This window comes from Halichoeres trimaculatus, unplaced genomic scaffold (genome assembly GCF_033239565.1).
Source record: "Halichoeres trimaculatus isolate MK-OKI-2021-1 unplaced genomic scaffold, fHalTri1.1 fHalTri1_scaffold_1, whole genome shotgun sequence".
Classification (NCBI taxonomy): Eukaryota; Metazoa; Chordata; class Actinopteri; order Labriformes; family Labridae; genus Halichoeres; species Halichoeres trimaculatus.
The window spans coordinates 33,969,632-33,995,631 of NW_027437179.1; the positions used below are offsets into that span (position 1 = coordinate 33,969,632).

At 38.1% G+C, this 26,000-nt stretch overlaps 1 protein-coding gene across 1 annotated transcript; it reads right to left on the reverse strand.

Annotated features, from left to right (window-relative positions):
* LOC141791988 (immunoglobulin-like and fibronectin type III domain-containing protein 1) lies at window positions 1–26,000 on the reverse strand. Its single transcript, XM_074672767.1, has 25 exons — window positions 25,866–26,000; window positions 21,493–21,590; window positions 14,925–15,044; window positions 14,683–14,825; window positions 14,356–14,455; window positions 14,166–14,210; window positions 13,515–13,548; window positions 11,852–12,035; window positions 11,644–11,757; window positions 11,390–11,558; window positions 10,217–10,489; window positions 9,330–10,040; window positions 9,060–9,152; window positions 5,249–5,373; window positions 4,969–5,110; window positions 4,513–4,806; window positions 4,118–4,414; window positions 3,691–3,870; window positions 3,463–3,591; window positions 3,064–3,372; window positions 2,430–2,515; window positions 2,149–2,341; window positions 1,771–2,067; window positions 650–976; window positions 1–557 (listed from the first exon to the last, which is right to left on the reverse strand). Exons 2-25 carry the CDS (start codon window positions 21,539–21,541, stop codon window positions 553–555), a joined length of 4,419 nt encoding a protein of 1,472 aa, XP_074528868.1. The 5' UTR covers window positions 21,542–21,590; window positions 25,866–26,000; the 3' UTR covers window positions 1–552.

The following is a 26,000-nucleotide window of genomic DNA, read 5'->3' on the forward strand; positions in this document are numbered from 1 at the left end:
GTCCCGAGGACAGTTGATTCTGATTTACTCAGAGAGGGTTGTAACTTCACATTTATTAAAAATATAAACCAAACATTTAAAGTCTGCATCTTAATTTAATGCAAAAAAAAAGAAAAACAAACAACAAAAACACCCTGGCAGATTGTTCCACAAGCTGTAGACAAGCATGTTTAAAAATCGATGTCTCGACTGACTGCTGAGCTGTAAACAGTACTGCTTGTTTTGCTATTTTCATACATCTCATTATATTTGAAATATGCCACAAATATGTTTTATCAGTATTCAAGCTGTCATTTTATCAACCTCACAGTTGACATAAAGAAAACAGAATGAGATGTTTTCACTTCATTATTGTTTCATGCTTAAGATTCAATTTACTCTGAATAAACGCAGACCATGATAGGAAGTTCTTCTTTAAAAAGTAAACAATCAACAATACTAAATAGTATTACATTGCACTCTTGAGCATTTTGACCTAACTCTAATGATGCAGTAGGTGGACAAGCAACAACTTGGTATCTTTGTGACTTGTACCATGAATAAGATGATGGTTTATTCTGAAAGAGAAAAAGGAAAACATGATTAGTCTTAGACTCAGAGATGCTCTCATTTGAACATGACACTGCATTTAAAGCAAGAATAGATTTACCTCTGACGGTCAGTTTGGTGGAGCACTCAGCCCTCCCAATAGAGTTTTCTGCCACCACCTTGTACTCCCCAGTGTCTTTAGGTCCAACCCTCAATATAAGCATAGAACAGACTCCACAGGTGTTGGAGATGAAGTAGTTAGTGTTGGTATTCAGACTGACGTTGTCACGGAGCCATGTCACATGAGGTGTGGGGTCTCCTTTAATAGCGCAGCTCATGTAGCATTCATATCCCTGGGGAGCTGTGTGCATTTTCAGTGGGACAAGGAACTTGGGAGGGCACTGGAGGACACAAGCCTTGGTTTCTGGTACATTCACAGTGAATTTTTCTGGAAAAAAGCAGAATTAAATCAGTAGAGGAGATGTTCTCATCTAACAAGATAACATGTTTCAGAATTGGCTTATTGAAATACTCTTCATTATGACACATTTAAGCAATACAATAGGGCTGAACGATTTTGGGAAATAATCTAATTGCTATTTATTTGGACCAATATTGCGATTGCGATTTAGCATGCAATTTTTTATTTTTTTATTATTTATTTTTTATTTTAATTAATTAATTAATTAATTTATTTATTTATTTATTTATTTATTTATGTATTTATTTATTTATTTTTTGGGGGGTATCGTTTGCATTATTTACTAAAAACAATAAATAAATCATTCTATATCATTCTATAGTATGAAGGCCGGGCCTACATGTTATGATGACATGAAATAGATTGAAGCATAAATTATACGAATAATATATCTTCATTTAGCTATCACGATCACAGAAGAATATTGACAGATTGATTTAACTTCAAGCCTTGTAGATGTGTAATATTTTTGCCAGAAAAAACAGCATTTTGACTTTTGCTTGTTTTAAGGAAGAAGTTACTTTGTCCCCTCCAGGTCTGTGTACATGAAACTTTTTTAAAATTTTTATTTTGTTAAATTGCAGACTCTGTGATTTGAAAATTGCACTCTGTTACATTGTGATGTCGGTTTAAATTTGATTAATTGTGCAGGCCTACAATACAATATGTATCAATAAACCGTAGGTAACACATTACACTGAAAGGAAGTTAAACAGCATGGAAACAACTAAGTACAGTCCCAGAGTGTTTTAAATACTTACCTTTCTTGGCTGAAATCAGCCACTTTGGTGATTCTGAGGGTTTGGATAAGCCCATGTCATTCTTAGCGTAGACTCTGAACTGGTATTCTCTCCCTGGCATTATGTTGCAGGCCGTGAACTTATTGTTAAAGATGCGATCTGCCACAGTATGCCAGGTTCTTTTGCTCGAATCCCGCTTCATCACCATATAGTGCAGCCTGTCGTCACGTTTCTCATCCGGAGATGCGGCCCATGAAACAGTCACTGTGTTTGGCACGTTTTCATCAATGTCCACAGGGCCAGGTGGCTTGGGCTCATCTGCGGTTCAAAGAAAACATAAATGTCTGTCTTTTTAATCATCAGGGAAAATCATGTGACATAAGAAAGTGTTGGACATACCTGTAACTCTTATTTCAATGCTGAATGTTTCCTGACCAACAATGTTCTTCACAATGATGGTGTAGATTCCAGTATCTGTGCGTTCAGAGGAGGCAATGAGAAGCTGGGATGTGCCCTCTGCGTTGCTAATAGTCACCTTTTTAGACACAGGTACTCCGTCTTTCAGCCAGATGACCTCTGGCCATGGAGAGGCCTATAAAAAAGAAAATCTTTAAAATCTTTAGAACAAAACATGCATTTACAAGCTTGTTGGACATGTGGATAAGATATTTAGTTGTTACCTCAAAGTTGATGTTAAATCGGGCAGAATTTCCGGCTCTCACCACCATGAAACTCTTAATCTTGGAATCCGTGAAACGTGGTCTCACTGTGTAAAAAAGGGGATTCAAATTTTCTTGAGTTACCATTTATTTACATTTTTTCTTCTTCTTTTTTTTAAGGATGACTCGGAAAGTGATGAAAAAGCATCTTAATCTTTTAACTAGGCACATTATTGTAAACTTGTTTTTGAAAGATAAAATCAAACATTTTTTGAAGGATAAAAATTTCAGTTTCTTTCACAAAGTTAAATCTTATTGGATTATTGTTTGAGTAATGAAACACTTCAAATTAAGATATTAATGAACATTTTGATGCATATGTGTACATACAACCACCATGGATGATAACATGGGGATTTCAAATATGAATAACTCCATTGATTTAGACTGTGTCAAACAAAATTGTGACAAATATGACTAACTTTTGACCCAAAACTTTGCCATCTTTCTATTTTTTGTTCATCAGTATGCAAAATTACTTGATGAACCTCTACACGTTTCAAATAATTTGGGCCTTATATTCACTAAAGCTGTACTGTTGAATTGAACATAATAGTAAATGAAATGTAAGACACTTTGAAGTGGATTTTCTCACCAGGAGGGGGCATAGCAAGGATGTAATTATCCAGCTCCTGTGGCTCTCCCAGGCCTCCATCATTCGTAGCAATGACTCTCACCCAGTACATGGCCATTGATTTCATGCCTTTCACAGTGTAAGAATTCATGGTTATTGCATTGGTATTGCAGCGATCCCATTCTGTGTTTTCTGCAGGTCTGATCTCCACAAAGTATCCCTTGGCTTCATCCTCAACCCCCTCAATGTCCTTGGGTTTCGTCCAAGACAGGGACAGAGTTGTGTAGGTGGAGTCTGTCACTTTCAGGTCGATGACTTTTCCAGGAGGCTCTGAAACACATGATTCAGTCAGTGTTCCCCAGTCAGGTTATATGAAGTGTTGAAAAACAACAGCTTTCTTTTTTCTAAATTTATACCCACTCTTAGGGTCTCTTGCAAAGACAAACTCAGATGGTGAGCTGTGTTCACCCGCTCCAGAGTTATTGATTGCTGAAACACGGAATTCATACTCCATGCCTTCAACCACATCCTTAACTGCATATCCTTTACCTGTATGAGAAAAGCATTCAACGACAAGATTGAGTTTTTATTTCTATCATAACTGTCACAAGATGATGCCACAATTCAAACCATCAAATCAATGGTAACCTCTGATCATATCATCTACTGGATTGACTTGGCCCCACAGGTTGCTGCCTTTCTTGCGTTTCTCAAGGTTGTAACCCAGAATATTGGTTCCTCCGGTGTTGGCTGGTGGGGACCAAGTGAGGTTGATACAGTCCTTGAAGGCAGTGACAACCTTAGGAGCTGATGGGGGGCCAGGGTATGCTGTGCACACAAGATACAGCCATTAGAAAATCATGTCTTGGTTTGAAAAGTAGATTTTTTTCTGTAGGTATGCACTTCTGTTTGAAAGGTGACAAGCAAACTTTGTAAGCTCAGTTTATAGTGTGTCTTAGTGTTCAGAGGGTGACAGACTATCTGTTGAGTGTCACCCAGGTCATCACTTATGCCGCTGAGGATGATGCTAATCTTGCAGTTGTATGCTATGTTCCTGTCTCATGTTGGTCTGTACCTTTTGTACCAGCTTGGATATCCTCAGTTTCCATCAGCTCACTGGTGCCCATTGCAGTCTCCACCCTGATGCGGTAACAGTACCTCCTGCCATGGTCTACGTCACTGTCCTTGTATGTGGCTTCTGCACCAATTGGGCCCACCTTTTTCCAAGTGTTACGACCAACTTGTTGTCGTTCGAGGATGTAGTTGCCAATCTTGCAGCCACCACTGTCCTTTGGGGGTCTCCACTTGAATTCGATAGTTGAGGAGGATGCTTCAACAATCTCCAAAGGTCCCATTGGAGGGGTGGGTTTATCTGTCAGAAAGAAAGTAGGAAACAACATATTAACACGCTTGTAGGCCACACACTGGATAAAAAAGACTAAAAACTGCATAAAATTCATCCATACTCACCAAGTACAACAAGCTGGGTGATGGCCTCAACAGTGCCAAACTCATTTTTCAGTTTCATTTTGACTTCACCGCTGTCCTTGCGCTGCAGCTTGGTGAGAAGGAGACGGCTGTAACCATCAGAGTGCTCCAGCTTGATGTTAGACTCATCTGAAAGCTCTTCACCATCAAGGTACCACTGGACTTTGATTGGCTCTCTTCCAATGTAAGGTATCTTAAACGTAGCTTTCTGTCCTTTTTTCACCGTCACAGGCGTTTTAAATGCTGTCAGCTCCTCGGCATCAAATCGTGGTGGATCTACAAAAATTGGTAGAACATATCGACAGATGTTTTTAGCACCATCGATCTTCAACTTGTGTACTCCAGGGAAATTCTGGAGCATTAATAGGATGCCCAGTAATAAATAATGCCACCCCTTTTATACATGTAAGAATAAGAATTTGAGGGTCAGGCTTTTACCTTCAACAACAATCAAGGCTTCTGTCTTCCTTCCGTCTGCTTCAAATTTATATTTTCCTGAAAATTCTTCAGTGACCTTGTGAATCTTTAGCCTGTGGAAAGTTCCTTCTTTTGAGATAGTTATACCCTCAGATGATTTGAGCTGTGAAGAACAACACCCATGTTAGTGTGGAGCATTGATAGATGGATAGAAGTGGCAGTATCCCCAACTTCTTTTTTTACACTTGTTATGCTAACGCTTGTATTCAACCCCAAAAGAATACTATGAGCAGGGCTTTACCTCTTCTCCATCTTTGTACCATGTTCCCTGACAGTCTTCACTGCTCAGCTTACACTCCAGCTCTGCTGCCTCTCCAATAATGGCCTTGCAGTCAGAAAGTCCAGCATGGAAATGAACTCCTGGGTCTGAGGATTCATCAGCCATTCAGTTAGTAAGAGCACATGGCAACTGGATTAAATCCATAAACAATGAGTTCTTAAGTTTTTTTTTTAAGTTTTTGTAATTGTGGATCTACAATTACAAAGAATTTAAAATCCATGTCCAAATGTGTACACCTACCTTTTCTCATGAACACTGACAATGAATTGTATGGTTCATAAACGGTATTTGAATGAAGAATCATGTGATAACTCCCTAAAAGCGAAGCGTTTAAAGAAAAGACCCAATTCATTTGAAACTCGATAACGTCCTCTTGGTTATTGAGTAGCTTGACAATCTTGTTTGGGAGCATCCTTCTTCATCTTGAAAGTTTGAAGAGTAGTAACCTTGACATACTCCATAAGACAAACGTCAAAGAGGCTTTCATTTGCCTTTGTTTAAACATTTTCCTCTTGAAAGAAACCAGGAAAACAAAAACATAACTATCCCTGAGCTCCTATAAGAGTTCCTTGGTTGAAGATTTTCCTCTTTTGTGCTGAATTTTGTCTTCAATGGGCAGAAATTTGTTCAGTAATCCAAAAGTCTTGCTTGGTCGTCTTCCATCGTCAGATGATGTAAAGTAAGAGTAAGGGTGTATCTACACACAAGTGGCTAAATCAAGAACGCAACCATTTTCCAGTTGGTCATCTAAATAATTAAACCTCAATGCACCGACTCATCCTGGATTAAGACAATGCAAGGAAGCAAGAATGTGAACACAAAGCACAGCAAGCAAAGCAACTGAAACACTACACAGACAGACAGACACATGAGAGACAACATGATAAACTGATAAAAAGATCTGACTGAGAAATAAAATTAGGCATCAAATGTCCATTTAATTAGATTTTTTAATGCAACACTATAAACCAGGAAATAGTTATACAGTGTGCTTTGAGCAAAAGCCATTAGTGCATCAGATGTAATCAGAACATTTTTAAGCATCACTTTGGGTTAAATGCACTCTTTCTGCACTCTGATCATTCTAAGAGGCCACGCTGGTGTAATGTTATGGCTTAAATCACTGTTAAAGTCATCTGCTCATCAAATGACTTTGGTCAGTGACAGCGCTTCCCATGCAGCAATAATTGCAGCACCGGTAATCTTACCACTAACTGTCTCCTCGATCAATGGGCCTTGCCTTGCACGGCCTGAACGCCTGCCAGCTGCTGCTGGCTCACCGCCGTCTGCACCCTCACCATTTTCAGCAGTTGGCCCGGTGCCTTTGCCACCTCTGGCACCACTTCCTTCTGTGTTTTTTGTTTATCAGTTAAAGGAATGTCACGATTATCACCATTAATCCAATGTTTTTCACTTGATGACTATGGATATGCCTTTTAAATGAAACTTATGAAAACAGTAACAATAACAGTTTCTCAGTCACAAACTCCAAAAGTGCTGATGCATTTAACACTTAACTGAAAGTCTTATTAGAATCTACCACAGATTATCACTCAAACGTTATATGTATATGACCATATATATTTATAAATATATATGTATATACAGTATATTTTGTTTATGAGGCTCTATTCATGTTTCCAAAATCTGTTGGTTATTCACCTTTGAATTTAATTTCCTCAATCTCTCAAACATGACGAATTTTAGGTTTAAAATACAAGGTGTTTATAACCACAGACTGACAAACATGTAGACAAACACAAAAACAAACATAATATACATTAATTATGTATAAGAGATTATTTTATGGCTTGGCTTTTCTACAAGCAAAGACAGCAGAGTTAAACATATGGTAAATATGCTGAGATATTTTATGTTTCTTAAGGGACACACAACAAACGCAAACCAACAGGAAGACATAGCGTACAGAAGAATACAGGGAGAAGCGTTAAAGAGGGCGTTAAAGAAAAAGTGTTTAAGAGTTACTTCACAACTCTTAAAACAGGCTACAGTTGAACACAGCTGCAATAACACAGCATCTGTCACTGTAGCTTGAGACCTGAAGATCTGGCCCAGTGTAGCAGTGCAGAGCTCTGCAGATTGTCAGTCAAAGGATCAGCTACATGTTCATCAAGGGTTAATACAGCTGCGACTAGAATGTTCTACAGCTGTGATGTCAAAGTCATTTTCCACCTCCAAATGACTTTGGTCGTCAGTAAACGGTATGCAACATGCATCCTTTGACATCTCTTACCAACGACAGCGTCTTCCAACTCCACATTTTTCTTTCTCAGACGTTTTCCTTTTTTCCTAGATTTTTCACCTTGTTGATCTGTTGTTTCCTCATCCTCAACATTATCTCCTATTAGTGATAATAAATCACAACTTCAAACAAATGTCACAAGCTATCCTAGATTTCAGTTTTTTTATTAAAAACATGAATTTTTCTTTAAAATTCTTAATAAATTTCTTGATCTTGTATCCTAAAAGTTTGGCGATACATTGCACACAGAGCTATATTTGAGCTATATCTACATAAGTGTAATTCTTGAACGGTCCCAGTTTCTAAGTTAATGGGTTGTTCTCATCAGATAAGTCACATGCTTTCAGTTTGGAAAAATAAGGTTTGAGATTGCGTGACTGTTTGATTAATGTTGGATGCTAGTAGAGGTGAAAAACTATGCCTTTTTTCTTTCACCAAGGTTTGGTAAGGCATTTTCACTGGGATAGAGATGCATGAATGTAATATACACAAATCTTACAACTCTTCTTCACTGTATCTTGACACCGTAGGATCTGGCACAGTGTAGCAGTGTAGAGCTCTGTTCATCTAGAGTTAATGCAGCTGCAGATTGTAACTCTAAAGCTGTGATGTTAAAGTCATTTTTTTTTATTTTCAAAGACTTTAGTAGTCAGTTAATGGTAAGCAGCATGCATCCCTTGACATCTCTTACCAACAACAGCGTCTTCCAACTCCACATTTTTCTTTCTCAGACGTTTTCCTTTTTTCCTAGATTTTTCACCTTGTTGATCTGTTGTTTCCTCATCCTCAACATTATCTCCTATTAGTGATAATAAATAACAACTTACAATACAAAATGCCACAAGCTGCACCGTAGCTTTAGTAATTCAGTTAAAAACATGAGCTCTTCCTTAAAAAATTTGAATAAATGTTTATTTCGTATCCTTTGTGCATTTTTGGAATACATAGTCAACAGAATTTAAGATGAGTCTGATGCTGCATTCATGTCATCCTTGTGTGGGCCCAGTTTCTGAGTTGATGTGTCATGTCATTCACATAATTTTGGAAAAATTAGGTTTGACATTACCTAATCTTTTGTCTTCCATTACACCTCCGGGTGCTTATAAACTCTAAAATATTGCTTTATTGCTTTAGCTAATGCATCCTACGTGTTAGTTGGGGTCTTATCTTACAAAATTCCCCCTTGAGTTTGATTAAGTATTTCTGATTCTAATGATTCTAACTCTGATCTGAGCGGAAATTATATTTTCATCATATGACATTGGTCGCCTGATGACAAATAGGACATTGAGTCATTAAATCAGGCACCAGATTCTTGCTCCAGTCTTCTAGTTTTTCTTTCAACTAGGACAGGCGCCACATGTTTTCCAGCTGGGATGTGTTTGATACTACATGAATTCAGCAGTTCAGCAAATAGCAAAATATAAATCTTTGATTGAAAATGCTCATTTCTTATGGACCTAAATAAGCGTTTCGTATAAAACAACACAGAAAGAATCATTTTCTTACCTATGACTGTATCTGGAACGAGGGGACCATCTCTCTTCTTACGTCTTCCTTTCTTTCCGCCACCTTCTCCTCCCTCTCCTCCTTCTTCGCCCTCTTCTCCTTCCTCATCTTCTCCACCCTCTCCTCCTTTGCCTCCTTTCCCTCTTTTACCCCCTTTCCTTCTTTTTCCTCCTTCCCCTCCCTCCCCATCTTCTCCTTCCTCATCTGAGAAGTCTTCATCCGAATCTTCAAATGAATCATAATATTCATCATCCTCAAAATCTTCATCACCTTCTCCTCCAGCACCCCCAGCTTTCCCCCTGCGTCCACCTCTGCCCCTAGCTCCTGGTCCACTCCCATCTTCTCCCCAACCTTCACCCCCCGCACCGCCACCTGCTCCAGCTCCAGCTCCCATGCCTACGCCAGCACCAGTTCCATCAACTCCTGCACCTCCAACTCCTCCAACTCCTCCAACACCTCCAGCTCCTCCAACACCTCCAGCTCCTCCAGCGCCACCAGCTCCCCCAGCGCCACCTGCACCACCAGCACCACCTGCACCAGCAGCGCCACCTGCACCAGCAGCACCACCTGCACCAGCAGCGCCAGCAGCACCACCTGCACCAGCAGCACCTCCTGCACCAGCAGCACCGCCTGCACCAGCAGCACCTTTCTTTGCTGCTTTTCTTGCAGCTGCATCTTTGGCAGCTGCTGCCCTCTTGGCCTTAGCTGCATCCTTAGCTGCAGCTTTAGCAGCGGCCTTAGCAGCAGCTTTTTCTTCTTCTTCTTTCTTTCTAGCAACTTCAGCCTCGGCTTTAGCCACTGCATCTGCGGCTTCTCTTTCTGCTTGAGCTTGCTTGGCTTTTTCTAATTTTTCCTCCATTTCTTTCTGGTATCTTTCCTGCTGCTCTTTAGCTATTCTTATCAATTCCTCATCGTTACTGGCTCCAGCCATCGTAGTTTTGCGCTCTCCCTTCTTGCCCTTTTTTGCAGGATCTTTGTCAGCTGAAACACAAGAGCATTAATTTATTTCAGATTCAAAGCTTGCATTGAGAAACAATTAATTGTTATTTAACTGGAACAGACACATTTCTTGTATTGATCTATGCTCTCAGGATTGTTAAAACTGAACAAAAGTTTTTAAAACAAGATGAAATTAAAGATATAAAGAATGATCTCACCTTCCACTATAAGCCAGGCGTTGCAAGATTTGATTCCTGCCACAGCGGCATAGATACCGGTATCCAAAGGCATACAGTCTCGCACAATCAGCTTGTGGATAAGCTTATCCTCAGATACAGAGATTTCAAATTTTTCTGAATTTGTTAGTGGGGCGCTCTTTCCATGCCATTTAATCTCATCCAAAGGTGCAGTCAGAACACACTGAAAGAGGGCATCCTCTCTCTCTTCTGCCTTTACTTCCTGTATTTTGACAGCAAACTCAACTTCAGGTACTGTAGGATGAAGATAAACAGAAAAAAGAGACTTCTTAAGGACTTAGAAATCAGAAAAAAATCTTTTTTGTGATCAGCAATAGACCTTTTTAAAACCCACATTGTCATTGTGATATGCAAACATTTTGGCAACAGTGTGTCAGAAACAATACTCTACCCTGGACTCAAGTTCTTTTGAATTCCGACAGGATCAAGAACAACCGGTGTTTTGAAGTTAAGAGTTACCATGCCAACTGCGGACCTTTAGGTGAAAGGGTAAGTGATTGTGAAGTGACAGTTACCAGTTAGCTCCTGTACTCCCCATGTTATATGTCACTGTCTTTTTATGTTTCTTGAAAGGGATGAAACTGAAATCTAATTTCCCCTTGGGGATCAATAAAGTATCTTCTGATTCTGATTCTAACAGGGTCACGCTTAAGACTTAAACACCTGTGATGTCTTTGGCTAAATGTGCTTTCTGCATCAAACCTCAATTGACAAGGTTGACTGCAAATAAGTTCTATTAACTTGAAATTGTAAATTCAGTGATCACTTTTGTAGTTAAAGAAAAAGTTGGTCTCAGGCTGAGGTTATCACCAAAAACTGGAAACAATATGTAGAGTAACAATAAGAGGAAGTTGAAATAACAATTTGTGAAAACAGATTTCATGTTTATAGTGAAACTACAGTGTATTTCCAAACTTTTAACCATTCCAATCAACAATCATAAACTACAAATCATTAATATAACAATGTGTTCGGTGCCATTTTCTGTCTAGCTTGTCATAACCCAGGTCTCATATTCAGGGGTCTTGTGTACTCGTCTTTGGCTTAGGCGGGTTCCTGGTTCCTGGTTCATTACCATAAGTTTATGTCTGGTATTTAGTCAGACATCAACTTCATCTAAGTATCTTATAGTACCTTTAAAATCTGTGGAGAAAACATTGACTCCCCCGACATCCACTGAGTAGAGTCCAGCATCCTCTGAACCCAGTTTCTTAATCTGGAAGATGTATTTCTTGCCGACTTGTTTCAAACAGTGCTTTGCTTCATCTGCTGCTTCTACGGTGAATGGAACCATGACACCGTCCTGCAGAAAATGAGGGACTTTTAAATATTTTGATATCAGATTAAACATTTTAAGAAAAGACTAAAGACTTTACTTTATGCCTCACCTTGTATAGAAAGATTTTGCTGCTTGGATCCTTAAGGTCCATGTCCAACTCAATTGTTGCACAGTCATCGTCATTGACCTCAATATGCTTCAGCGTACTGATATGCGTGACAAACTGGAGTAAACAAAAAGACAGAAACCCCCAAAATACTCCAGAGTTAAATACTTTACAACTTAGAAAATGAAAGCTGAAGCAACAGGCTGCATACCTCTGCAATCTCATCCTCTCTCTCCTTCTTCATTTCTTTGAGCTTGGTCAGCATGCCACGGAAGTCTGTGATACCGTAATCGGCGCAGATTTTTTCATAGTCTTTCTTTTCTGCACTGAGGAGGATTTCCCAGACCTTCTCCTCAGGCTCCATTGGCTTTTCTTCTCGTGTTCCATCAGGATTACTGTTGAGTGACAGATTTTATTCAGCTTCACACACCACCAACACATTTTAAACCAACCAATGCTCTCATACTGTCGTGTTTGCTTTTTATTCATTTATTTGTCCACTAGTCAAATTTCAAGGAGTTGGAATGCTGTGTAACATAATTATACAATAAAAATAGAAAACAGAATATAGTGCAAGAACATTTTATATTATCTTTATCAAAAAATTGAAAAGTATACACTCACTTCAAATTACGCTAGTTACATTTTGGAAAAGTTGGGACGTGGAAATGATCAAACATTGTGTTGCATCAACTGTTCTATCAACACCCTTTATACATTTGGAAATCAGTGAGAATGGTTCCTGGGTTGGGTTTTCATGTGAAATTTTGTTCCTCATATCGCATGGCTCTGCCATTTACTATTGTATGGTTAAGCAGGGTGTCTGCAGGGTCTTAAAAAGTATTGAAAGTTGATAAATCAGTTGTGGGAAAATTAAGGCCCTTAAAAAGTCTTAAAAAGTCTTCTTGCAAGGAGCACACAAAAACCACCACATACTCTGATTCATGCATGTAAACCACACACATACACACGCACACACACACACACACACACACACACACACACACACACACACACACACACACACACACACACACACACACACACACACACACACACACACACACACACACACACTTCCCCCTAACATAAATCAATACGGATCAGTTTTGACCCGCAACACCACAGATGTTACTATTGTTAATTATGTTTGGTTAAAAACAAAGAACACAACTTAATTTTTGGTAGGTGTGCTCTTATATTAGTCCTTAAGACTTGCATAATGTTCTTACCCATGATGTTCACTATAGGAAAAAAAAGTGATTCAAAACATTTTTTTAAGTTAAAAACAAGTGGTATATTCTAAGATAAAAAGAATATAGAGCCATAAAATATAACATTTAAACCATCGTTTACATGGATATGAATACATTATAAGTCAGCTATGAGGTGAACAACAATGTTGGGTGATAGCTGTTGTTTTTTAAGTATAAACAAGCTAAGTTTAACAATGGGTCAAATTTGACCCGCCAACACTTAAGACGTTGGCAGCTTTCTAAAACAATACAAGGGCCACATAGCCCCTCCCCTCCTCAGAGTGTAGGACACAGTGCCCATGATTTCCAAACAAATTGTGTGGGCTTACACTCAGAATAGTTACAGTCTTTTCTGATTTAATTTTTGGCACATTGTCTCTGCCTCAAATTTTTAGAAATGTGTCGCTGGCCTCAAAATGAAATGAGTGTATAAGAAATAAGAAAACATTTCCGGTTTTAACATTTGACATGTTTTTGAGCTGGTTTGCATTAGATATAGGCTTTAAATGTTTCCAATCATTGATTTTTATTTTTAACATTTTATTCAACGTCCCCGCTTTTTTGTCACGGATTACGTTTATTTACATGGGGAAAAAGGGGTTCACTGTTTTTACTTACCGTTTCTTGAGTTTTTTCCTGAAGTCCATTGCATCTGGGGAACCATCAAAAAAATATTAGCTTATTACTCACTGCCATGTGTTTGGTTTGGAGTGGAGTTGTTGAATTTCTTTAATGTTTACAAATAATTGATCAGTGAAAATGCAGTAGTATTAAATAGTATTGTCTTTGCATGTTAAAATGCATTTAACAGCCCAGTACTTCTTTCAAAAATATCAAATTTGTTGATACAGAAGTGACACTCAATAAACACAATCTGTACATTTTTTAAGTTCACAAAATCTGACCTCTTGATCACGTTTTTTGTGGTTGAGGATGTGCCCATGTATGTAATTTCAGTATATCTGAAGCAGCACAATAGCGCCAAAGGAATTGTCATATTGATTTAAAAAGTACTCAGTAATTAAAAAAATCAAAGGCTTAATACATCTTTGTACACTGCTTTTCATCCAAAAGCATGTAAAGCGTCTTTTGAACAAAGGCTGGCACTGCAGTTCTAGCTTGTCTGGTTTTGAGAGCCAATTGTGTCTGACAGAGAATGGGATGTTTTTACTGTCTGTTTTTGTGATTTCACAGCCCAATTTTCATTTCAGAAACTTCACAAAAATAAAAAAAAATTATACATTTTTTTTGTTTTTTTCTTGAACTCACCCTCTCCTTGCTTCTTCTGGAGTTCCTTGCTTTTTGAGAATCCAACTTTAAGAGGAAAAGTTACATTATTATCATCAGTAAGATATTATATCAGCTGTTTTCCCACAATTATAAAGAAGGGGATATATCATGCAGCCTTTGTTATTTAAAATTCTCAAAAATGTATAAGGAATAATATCAAGGACCCTACCCTCAATGACATTTAAGACAACAGTGCAAACAGCCCTTCCGTATTCATTTGTTGCAAAGCACTTGTAGGTGTCAGCATCCTCTGGAGCCAGTTTGGGAAACTATTGAAAAGCAAACACAGTTAATGGGAATTTTATTTTAAGTCATACTCAGCTCTGCTGCCACTATTTAAAAGGGAAATAAACGGCTTTACAATGTTATAAGGTTTACATGTGCAAAGAGGCAGTGTTAAAACAAAGAAATAATCTTCAAAACACAAATTTCCCCAGTTTTTCTGCTATGTTTACATATAAAAAAATAATAATTTTGCAAAAGTCACCATGCTTACCTCTATGGTGTGCTCACGAGTTGCCTCATCATACTTCTGCACACACATGTCAGGGTGAAAGTGTATTTCTCCATTTGCTCTGCTCCATGTCACAGTGGGTGTTGGGTTACCCACTACGATGGCTTTAAAGACTGCCAATTTACCTGAAAACAGACTTTTTTTGTTACACTTCATGTTTAATAATCTTATTTAACTGTCTTCAGCCAGGCTCTCAAAGAAAAAGAGGCTTAAAAATGACTCACCCTCTTGAATAGTCAAAGCAATGGGTTTCCTGGTGAAATCTGGGGTTGACATTCCCTCTGGAAGTTCCTCAATAAACTGGGTTATCATCACACCAGGCACCTTTGACTTCTTCCTGATACCTGGGCAAGTAAAAGGAAAAATAACAATTAGCCACATTTTTTTTTACAAAGGGAAAAGTTAGACTAATTATACTCAACAAAGAATCTGAAAATGTTAATGATTTTGAGGTGTGACCACAGTGAACAATAAAAAAAATGGCTAAGAATATTTTGAATTAGTTCAGACTTTGATAGAATAGTCAAGATTTTTCATCGTTAACTCTACCATTTAAAATATTCAGATGTCTGGCAATTTTGTATTAGCAGAGTATCATGTCGATTGAGATACACAACCAATTGCTAAAGCTTTGAACCAATCAGTGACTCACTTTAACATTATTTTTAGGCAGTATTTGAGATGAGCAGTACATATGGTCGGGACAATAACTCATACTGAGCGGTTTAGACGTCAAAATAAACTCTCAATGTTTAAAAGATTTTCATCAACTTTCTTTGAGGAAAAAGTAGAATAAAAGTTTTCTGAGACTTTAATGTGACTCTTTAATGTGGCTTTTCTATTAGTAGTGAGTGTTCATTTCTGAAATACGCATGCATCAAAAAGTAACTTAGCAAATTGAATAAGCTAATTGTTTGTACTGAAATCAATTCAGAAGTCTTGCCATAAACATTGATGTTTATGTCTTGTTGAAAACATGAGTAGTTAATTTAGAACATGGTACAGTTCCCTTTTAAAGAGGACCCATCATGCTAGTGTTGAGCTCAATGTTGTAAGTCTGGGACTTCTCTCGTGAACTCTTAAATGGTTTTATTTCCATTGTGTATGATCTTCTGGCCCCTAAATGCAGACCCTCATACTGTCCTCTATTGGATAATGTTTCCTACCCAAAAAGGAGGAGGTTTTGTTTTAATTGGGCTAGGAATGGGAATTGATAATATTTTGTCAATACCAATACCCTTGTCGATTCTGCTTATCAATCTAATTCTTTATCGATTCCCTTATCAGTTTTTTTGGTACAAAAAGTAGCTTTACAGGTTTTCTGTGTCAACAACATTTAATTGAGTTTATACTGTAAGTGCATAAAATGTCCCTAAGAAAATGTCCCTAATTGGTCCCTGAGTCTGGATAATTCAGGGCATAATTATACAGAAACAAGTAAAAATAGCACACAATGTGAGGTTGATGTACTGTGTTGTAATATTTTAATAATTAAAGTAGGCCATCTAGTGTCTCAAAGTGGTTATAGCAATGGTTTAAGTTGTTTGGAAGGTTTCCGTAGTTATAAAGTCAGCCATGAGCCTTTCAGTTGCCTGTTAGCTTTTGACATTTAAAATTCTCAGTATTTTTTTTACAAAGAGTTGATGTGATATGTTTATGTGATGAAAGTTGAAATTCTTTTCTGAAGCTGAAGTTATACTGATTTATGCTAACTGCTAGCATATCAATGCTTGATTGGGCCATTTTGTTATTTTGGTGAATAACGTGATTTATACCATTTGAAATGTACTGAATATGAATCTCCTGAGAGAGAGTAATGTACATTTCTTTATGAAGTCAGTCCTTCAGTAAAACTTCAAACTGAAAATCCTGAATCAGAGTTTCTTGGGAAATGTTATCTAACTGCTAAGCTAAGATAGCTGCAGCATCCTAGTCAACGTAAGGCCCGGCAGCTCTGGCACGATGTTCAGAATTGACGAGGGAATCATTAAGTACAAAGGCTAACGATATTGATGGGTTGAAATATTTATTGATTCTCAACAGGAACCAGTTTCGATTCCCAGGATGGGCGGATTTAAGTTCACATCAGTTTCTTCACTTGGTTCAGTGAGTTAAGTACAACCTACAAATATATCAAGAAATTGCCCTCTGTCTTAGTCATTGTCACAGTTTATCCTCTGTAGACTATGTCTGGATTAACTTTACCAATGATGACTGGTTAAGTAGGTTGCAGCTACAACTACAGACTAAAGAGATTTTCAAAATCCAGCACTGCATCCTTCTGCCTGATCTTAAACCTTAGTGTTGAGTTACACCAACTGAGCAACATACTGTTGTTTCTCACCCATAATTAGAAGAGGCAACTTTCCAGCAACTGCAGCATAAAGTTGCATCCCTATATGATGAATTTCTTTTCTTCTGAATATCAGGATATCTAGTCTTTGGTCAGGTCAGAAACTAAAAGAAAAGCATGATAGGTCCTCCTTCACAACACAGTCATTGTTGTTTACACAAAGATGTTTAACACAATGTTTTTATCTGGCTTATCATACATTGAGATTTTTTTGTAATATATTAAGTATTTTTAAAATGCAAAATATTCCTCCTAAGATTTATTTATTAAGATTAGTTGTTTTGCCTGTGCTGCTCTTATTTTTGGCTAGGTTTTAAGTGTTATTCAGACATTTGATTTTTTAGGGCAGCAGCACAACTGTAACTCTTGGGTGGTGTTAAATAAGTTAAACTAAGTTTTATTTTTGCTCCTATTTGCACCTAAGGATACTTTTTATTAATTTTTCAAAAGGCACTTTATTTTTAATATTTCTCACTTTATTTTTTGAAAGGTTCTTTGAAATTTTGAGCTCTCTCAATAGGGGCAAGTGGCCAGAAAAGGGCCTTTGCATTATACATCCACCCTAGCTTGTTGCTGACTAATGAGAATAGTGCAGAATTAGGTTATAGCGCAGGTTGAGGTGTTCGTGAAAAAGTCCCCAAGACCCCGAGACAACTAATATGGACTAACCAACAGCAGTCTCAAGGGGGCATCTGAATGCTGATCACAGGGGCCCAGCTGGTCCAAGGGTCCCTGGTCTTAATTATTTTCCCTTGGCATGAACAACCTGCAATGGGCAGAATATTTACTAAAGAGTATGTAAATTAAGTAAGTAGAGATGCACATGGTGCCCTGGCATTTTGCAATCTGAAGCACGTTAGATATTAATGATTTATGAAGGTTGAAGAGAGCTGAAAACATTACATGAGTTTTGCAGTGGTGATGGTTAAAAGCCAGATGTTTGCATGGAAATATTGGGCAGCCTATTAATATGGAACAGCACTTGAAGCTGCATGTTTAAGCCAGACATTGATTTCATGGGTCAGTCAAGGAAAAGTATGATGGAGTATGATTGGCATCAATTTGGTACAGAAAGATTTATAGGATCCTGTCATTCTTGAGATAATTTTACTTCTTTTTTTTTTTTTTTTTTAAACTAAATTGCATTTTTACCCATCCCCTAAAGTGCTGACTGCTGAGTTTGGTAGCCCTTAAGAGAAAAAGCTAGAGGCTTTTAAGAGTGTTGGTTATAGTAGTCTTGTTTGTTTGTACTCAACCCTCAGTTGAAAAATGGCTTTATGCTTGGGTGCATGGTGTCCAAATTCATACTGCCAACTACTGGTCTGGCAAGTATACTACAAGTATTCTCTATCATCCTTATAACATATGTCGAGACTCTCCCTGTGACGATAACAAACTTTGCTGGACAAGATATTGTCCCACAAATTATTGCCGAAAAATGATCTTAATGTCAACATTATTCTGAGACCAAACTGCTCTCTAATTTGAGGATTATATATCATTACACTGAAAGTACACCCTTCCAAATTCAGTAAACTTTTATTTCTCACAAGTATTTTCTTCTTCTGTAATTGGAATGTTAATAACTTTTAAATATCTTAATGAAACAATTACATGATGTCTGATGTTGATGGGCTCTCCTCGCTCATTTGGTTTGAAGCTGAAATATTTTTACACCAGGGCTGTAGCATTTAGCTTTGCAATCATCCTAATTTCTACTGTGTTAACTTGCATTATTCCTCACGAGGCTCACTTGTCACACTCTGTGAGTTAAAGCCAATAGCTTCTTCTGCAAAAAGAGGTCGCAAAGAAAACTGCAGAGAAAGGACTCTTCCATCTTCATTAGGGAGGTTTTTGTACCAGTGAAACAAGTCTTGATGTATCTGATGGCCTGCAAAATGTCAACACCACAGAATGAAAGTCACTTTGCTATATGGGAAAAGTAACTTTATGACTTTGACTGAAAGGGTTGCTGTGGACAGAGATCCATTATACTTGGTTTTGGCTCTCCAGTCGAGTTAAATGGGTACCGGTGGCAATGAACCACTCTTTGAGCAAAAGAGCTCACTTTTATTAGCCGATCTTTTTATCAATGAGGGATTTATCTCTTTGATTTGTACTTGGCTTCAACAGTGCTGATGTTTCAAGTACTCACATTGGCACTTGACTGCATTGCATTCTTCTTGTAAGTGCTGTTCATATCTTTTAAGTTTTTTTTGGCCTGGTGGTTTTATTTGGTCTGTTTTTCAGCTTAAAAAGCAATCAAGCATGTCTTTGAGTTCAAAAGTAAATAGTACTGCCTTACCTTGCTGATTACATTCATTATCAAACAAACTAAAAAGTGAAAACAGTGAGGTTCTCAACAAACTTTTGGGTTTTGTTTAACCTTACTTTTTTTTTTGCTTGAAAGCTTTGAAGTAACTGATGTAGATCTTAAACAATAATAAAAGTCTAATTTCCAAGACTGCCAGTGTTGCCCGCACTATCCTGTGATGGCTCAAAAAATACAAGAAGTCAAATAACAGGTTTGTGAAATTCAGGGGCTTCCAGAGTTCATTACCTGCAGACCTCAACATTCTGTGTTAATGTGATAGCACATGGTTCTCTTAAACCTGCTTTGAACTTTTGGAGTCGATGAAATTGCATTTTTGTGCCTGTGACGGTTCAAGTTGTCACAGTGGAGCTTGGTAGAACATGTGGGTCAGGCATGACAAGCCTAATCTTGTTCAGGGAATCCAGAAAGAGGGACTTCACTCAGTTTGATTTCATCTTACAAAAGTACTACCTCAAGCATGATTCACTCTTAATCTTTCCACTGATACCAAATTCATACTTTTTGCAGACAGTCGTTATCAGAGGACCTGGAACGGCCCATTAGATTATCTAGGTTTTAAAAGAAATAGGATCACTATCTGTGGCCCCATCGGGGCAAGTTCACTTATGAGTCTGAACTGTGCCAACAATCTGTTTATCCTTCAATCAAAAGATAAAATAGACACATGGAAATCAACGGCAGCAATAGCCTTCAGCTAGTTTTCATACTGTATGAAATTTTTCACATCGTCACAATGAAATGCATCTGTTGTGACACTGAAAGTTGAATCATCCACTCGGGATGACACCTTTCAACGGGTGATAAAGACCACATCATGCATGCAACTCACCCAACATGAGGTCATGCACTTTCAGACGGTGAGTCGGTTGTTTTTGGTTTCATTTTTGCTACCATACCTTTGTCTTCTGGGTGACTTTCCTCAGAACCGTCGACTTAACACATAACATGACAGCAGGAGAAGGAACAGGACAGGTAAATATCAATCCTGACAAAAGCACCATGGGAGGTTGGAACTTCGACAGGATTTAGGAAACAGTAAACATAAAACACCACATTGTACGGCAAACCCAGATGTGGGAAGCACAAACACAGACACACCTTTTGACAGAACACCAAGTTCATGGACAGAGACGCGTCACATGAAAACAAATGGTTAGTTAGACAAAGTAAAAAACAGTGTGTTAGTGACGGCGTTACAGCAGCAGTGGAGGGTTGTGCTGTGCAACTACAGATTAGACTTAGCTTCAAGCTGGCGTTGGCATTTTCTCATGGCTGACATCTCAGGATGATTCCTGTGCAGTGCTTGAGAAAACCATAATTTGTTGGAAATAGACCCAAAATCAGCCTTCATTTCCTCTTCTACCAAGCATCAGACCCACTTCGTTTTGAATTATCTTCAGCTGTAGCAGAGACTCGTGACTGAGTTGATTCTTTGTTATGACTCTGTTCATCATTCTTGCAGCCACCAGCTGTTTCTTGGTTCTGTTCTTCTGATATCATTTGTCTGACATCTGTTCCACAAAGAAGCTTAGTTTTCCAACATGCTCCTGGTCAGTGATTAAAGCTTATTTGCATCATTTACTGACATCTGGAGTTATCACTCATATGGCAGGCTTCTTGATCAATTCCTTGGAGAAGAAAGCGATGAATAACATTGATGGGGACATATGTAGACCATTTGCTGTTGCAAAGTAGAAGTTCGTATAGGTCTAACAATAAAAGATGTGCTGGATCTCTTCGACATCATGGCAGAGATATTGCTGAGCCATGGGGAGTAATATGACGTTATTTGGTTCTTGTCCTCGCTTTGTTCATACCTCTCAATATTACAGATTTCTTCATGTCTTTGGCGACCGTCTTCTGGAAAATACTTTCTCTTGACACTGACCTTGTACAATCTGTGAAGTAGTATGCTTCCAAGCGGGTTCAAAATCTTGTTTCCTGAAATGCGACGTATCTGAACTTTGCGTTAAGATAAGTCGTGTGGCCTGGATCAATGCTTTCCATCATCCTTCCACAAATAAGATGAATATTGGTTGAGACATCTGAAATACAAACCCTGAACCAACCTCGCTAAAGAGGGCGTACAACACCCGAGACTTACCCGTCTGCCCAGCGGCAGTTTGGTCGGTCACCTTTGACTTCTTCCACATCTTGGCTTCCTCTTGAGCTCAGCTGACTCAGAAGGCTTTGTAACAGACACTGAAAAAAGACACAAGGGATCATCATTAGCACCGCATAAATACATGGATCAAAAGCACCCGGCAGTCTCTTTGGAGGGATGGCGGCCAGTCCTTTTTTAACTTGTGAACTTGTGTTTTGTTTTTATTTTGCTTCATGTCTATTTGAACATGGATATTGAAGGCTCGATACAAAAACCCCTTTGCTTCATGTCTATTTGAACATGGATATTGAAGGCTCGATACAAAAACCCCTTTGCTTCTACTGCTCAGATGCACCGTGCAGTTACTTAAAACAGACAGCAAGAGGCAGCAACCAGTGACTTTACACTTGGGATGAATATCTATCTCAGGAAGCTTTTGGAACCATGTGATAATTAAAATGGAGCCTCTCAAAGCCTTTAATGTACAAGATGAAGTACTCAGTTATAAACTAATGTATACACTGTCCCTGCTACAGAATCCTAAACCAGAATTATATTAGTTTGTTTAATTTGATCCATCCATCAGGTATTGTGAGCACATTCCTAAAAGGAAATAAAAACTGTCACAAACAAGATTTTGTTTACCACAACATTCAGAGCTGTGTTGTAAGACACCAAAATATTTTATCATAAAACCACTGTTTGCAATGTGACACTTACGAGGATTACAACTGACTCTTATTTTATGAGTCCGAATTTTCTGTTGTTAAAGGTCGCATGCATCGCGTTAAGCCATTACTATTTTTTGTTCTTGTAAAATCTGACCTTACGACTCTCAGCTTAAGAGGTCCTAACCTTCTCATTGGACAGGGATTTGAAGTAGGTGTGGTTGTGTATTAGTAATTAATATAATTTCCATCATAACTTTGCAGAGGAAGCTACATAATCAGAGAATATTGTTGACGGCAAGAGGTGAGTGCTGATCTGATTTGAGTGCGGCGTGTGAGTTAGATTAAATCTACAAACTTTCTTTATGTTTTGCAAAACCTTTGTTCCACATTTATTTTGACTGAATGCTGCTATAGCTACGTAAACTACAGCTAAACCCAAATGCTGGCTAATGTGTGCAAAGCTACTGCCGCATGAAAAACGCAACAACCAAGTGACTTTGTGGTCCTTTACAGGACTTAGACATGTTTGCATCTTGTATTAACTGCACTGCTGAATGAATTTTAAGCATGGGTTACTAATTGATTGTACAATTTTAAACACTTGGACAGAACCTGTTTCATTTTCTGGAAACTACAAAGCCCCTGAAACTTCTGTTTCATGGTCTCTTTTTCTATGCCAATAAATTAAAATAATCCATCTTTCTTCCACAGTTAATTAAAGTTTCTTTAGCTATAGATAAAGTTTGAGAAAGAAATACATCCTGAACTCATAGTTGTCTTCATAAAAATAGATTTTCAGGGGCTTTTGACACCAGGAAATATCTGATGAAAACATTGCTTTTGCACTGCTTCTGCTTCTTTTTAACCAAAATCTCAGTGCTGAGTTTGTCACCTTGAATTTTTTTTTTTTAATATTTACAGTACCTCCCAATGTCCCTTGGAAAATAAAACCTCCTGTCTTGGAAAGTGTTTTATTTTTAGGCATACACATGCTTCAGCATATGTTCGGGAAGGTTCTGGGCTCCAGCAGCAGTCTTGGCTCGTGGCGGATCGTGGAAATGAACTACACAACACATATGGTAATCGCAAAACAGCCGGCAACAGGAGACAGCTTGGCAGGAGTCCCTGTGCATTAAAGGAAACCCACTCCTCTTCCCTCCCACTGAATAGTTGTGCCATTTTAGCTCATCACATTTATAGTTTAATGTTTTGGCTGGGGCTCTCATCTGATTTAAATGAAAACTGATGTGTGGGGGAGGGGACATGGCGGACAAAAAACAGTCAATAGGATCTGAGCATCTGTCATCGCTGCTGTCCCTGAGAGGTAAAGGAATTATTCTGTTGGCGGAGTTGCAGTTTACACTTCTGTTGCTTTAAAAACATGCTTCATAGTATCATTACATATGAGCAGAATGTGGGCAGGCTGGTAGGCTGGCTGTCACCGCTGCAACACGACAAGTCACTGAGCTTAAAATTAGAGACAGGCTATCTGAAATGTTGGACCACTGCAGCAGAAAGAAAACACATCCAGCTTTTCACTCTTCGTCTACTCCTTGAGTTTTTACTAATACTTGTCTAATAGTTTTAGCATAGTTCTCTGTTGTGTGCTGTTCATATGTTACAGAGGAGGAAATACTTATGAGATAGAAAATGAAGTGAAAAACTTTCTTGAGTGATCTTAAGTTGAGTTTGCAGCTATCTGTCTGTCATTACTTCACTTTTAACAATTTTAAACAATATCTATTTGCACAAACTTCCTGAACAGAAACATTTTCAAACTAAACAACAAGACTTTACCCTTAGACACTTTGTTTTTGCATCATGCATTTCACTGATGTAGAATAGAATAGAATATTCCTTTATTGATCCGTCACGGGGGAATTTTTTTTGGCCATAGCAGCTCACATAAAAAAGTACAATAATGCAAAAGCAATAAAAATAGAATAAACCAATGATATGAAATTAGAAATTAAAAGAAATATGGAAAAGTAGAAAAATGTTACTATTTACATATTTACAGAAGAGCAAGATATGTGCAAAGATCAGTTCTTGACAATGAAAAGTTTGATGTAACATGAAAATGTTGATGTTGGCATTTCTGGCTGTAATCCAAGGCTAGTATTGTCAACAACATCAGCAAAACACTTTCTTAATTACTTATCTAAATATTGGAGCAATGTCAATGCTTATTATTTTCACACAATTGCTATTTTTTTCAAGTCAAAATGTTTAAAGCCTTTCATATCCCTGGATTTCACACAGATGAGTAAGCTTTGTTCGGCTCTGAGTTTTATTTCCTGCCCAGTTACCAGTCTTATTTTGATATTGTAAGAATATTTCAAGGAATGTACTTTATACAATTTTTCAAAAGTATGTAGTAACTTTTTTTAACAGAGGTTTCTGTCTGCTGTATGTTTTGCTAAGATTGCCTTTTTTCCAATTGCAACATTAGTATTCCCCCCAAAAAAACCAAAACACTTAAATAACTGACAGTAATTTAAGCAGTACGTTTGACTATACTTGATAAACTGATATTTGCCTGGGATTTCATTTTGTTGGTACCACCCAGAGTAAATATAAACTACAGTAACTACATAAGACGTCAGCATACATATTTTTAGTTAGGAATAAAGTAAGAGAGGAAAAAAAGGAGGTAGGAGTGATACTCAATATCATACAAACAAATAACGCCTTGTGTGTCTGTAGTACGTGACATGTCTCAGAGAGTCTCAGCCACCCACAGCAGATTTCAGCACCACAGACTGCATACTCCTGAAATGGCATCTGGTAGCTTCTCGAATGTCTCTCCCTGCATTTCTCAACAAGTTGTCGGCTGTAGCTAGTGTCAAAGACTTCAGCTGTGTAACACAAAAAGAAGGGGGCCTGATGACAAGGCCTTTCGGTGTTGAATGGGCTCTTGATTTCTCAGTGGATTTGCTCATTTGAGGGCTGACAAGTTAATGCATTTATGTGGTTTGTGTAATCCTTCTGTTTACTACATTCTCTGAGAGCGCTGCTATTAAACTGCACATTTTGCATGCTTGCAGATTTAAAACTACTACAGTTAGAACAGCATCCACAACAGTCCAACGCACTTCTTTCACACGTGAGACAGAAAAATTCCTATTTTCTACCAAACTACAACCCACACCTTCCATCCACGGCTCTCAGCTGCACATTGATTTGATACCTCCATCTTGAGTTAGTCATCATCATCCAACAACCCTACAGCTCTGACCTCAATGCTGTGATCCAGCTCTCAGATTTAAAAGCGTGAAATTCAAACTGAGAAGCCTGCATGCCTTCCCAAAGTGATTTCATGCACTGAACACCAAATTTGTGCGTCCTCTATGTAACTAAATCCTCAACAATGTTTAACGTATATAATAAATTATTAACATGGTAATCCGAGAGACTGAAATTAGATCACGCATAAATTCCTTCTGAACTGTAAGTCACTATGTAACTGCTGCTGTGTTAGAGATACAGGCTCAATTGTGCACATACATGTATGATTTAGAGTTCTTCTATTTCTGCACCTGCTCACAAAATAACAACTTTCTGATGCCGTCAATGACACAACACATTGTTTTGATCCTGAATATTTTTGCACTGACTCTCTAATTGTAAGACAAAGGTTACCTGTAATCCATTTCTCTACTTATTTCCTTCTTATCTCCTTCAGTTCAGAGGGCCACCTACCTGCTCACAGTCCTCAGTGCTCTCAACTCTGTTCCCTTTCAGGCAGCAGTCTGGTCACACTGTGCCTTCTTCTAATTTTTTCAATGTAATAGATCCTTCCAGCAGCGTGCAAGTAAGTCTGTGCTTGATGCTCCT

Coding starts and splice junctions, on each gene's coding strand:
- LOC141791988 (XM_074672767.1), bottom strand. CDS start 21,541: ATGTGGAAGAAGTCAAAGGTGACCGACCAAACTGCCGCTGGGCAGACG. Junction 15,045..21,492: donor AACTGCCGCTGGGCAGACGG/GTAAGTCTCGGG, acceptor TTACTTGCCCAG/GTATCAGGAAGAAGTCAAAG. Junction 11,559..11,643: donor GCAAAATCTTTCTATACAAG/GTGAGGCATAAA, acceptor CATTTTCTGCAG/GACGGTGTCATGGTTCCATT.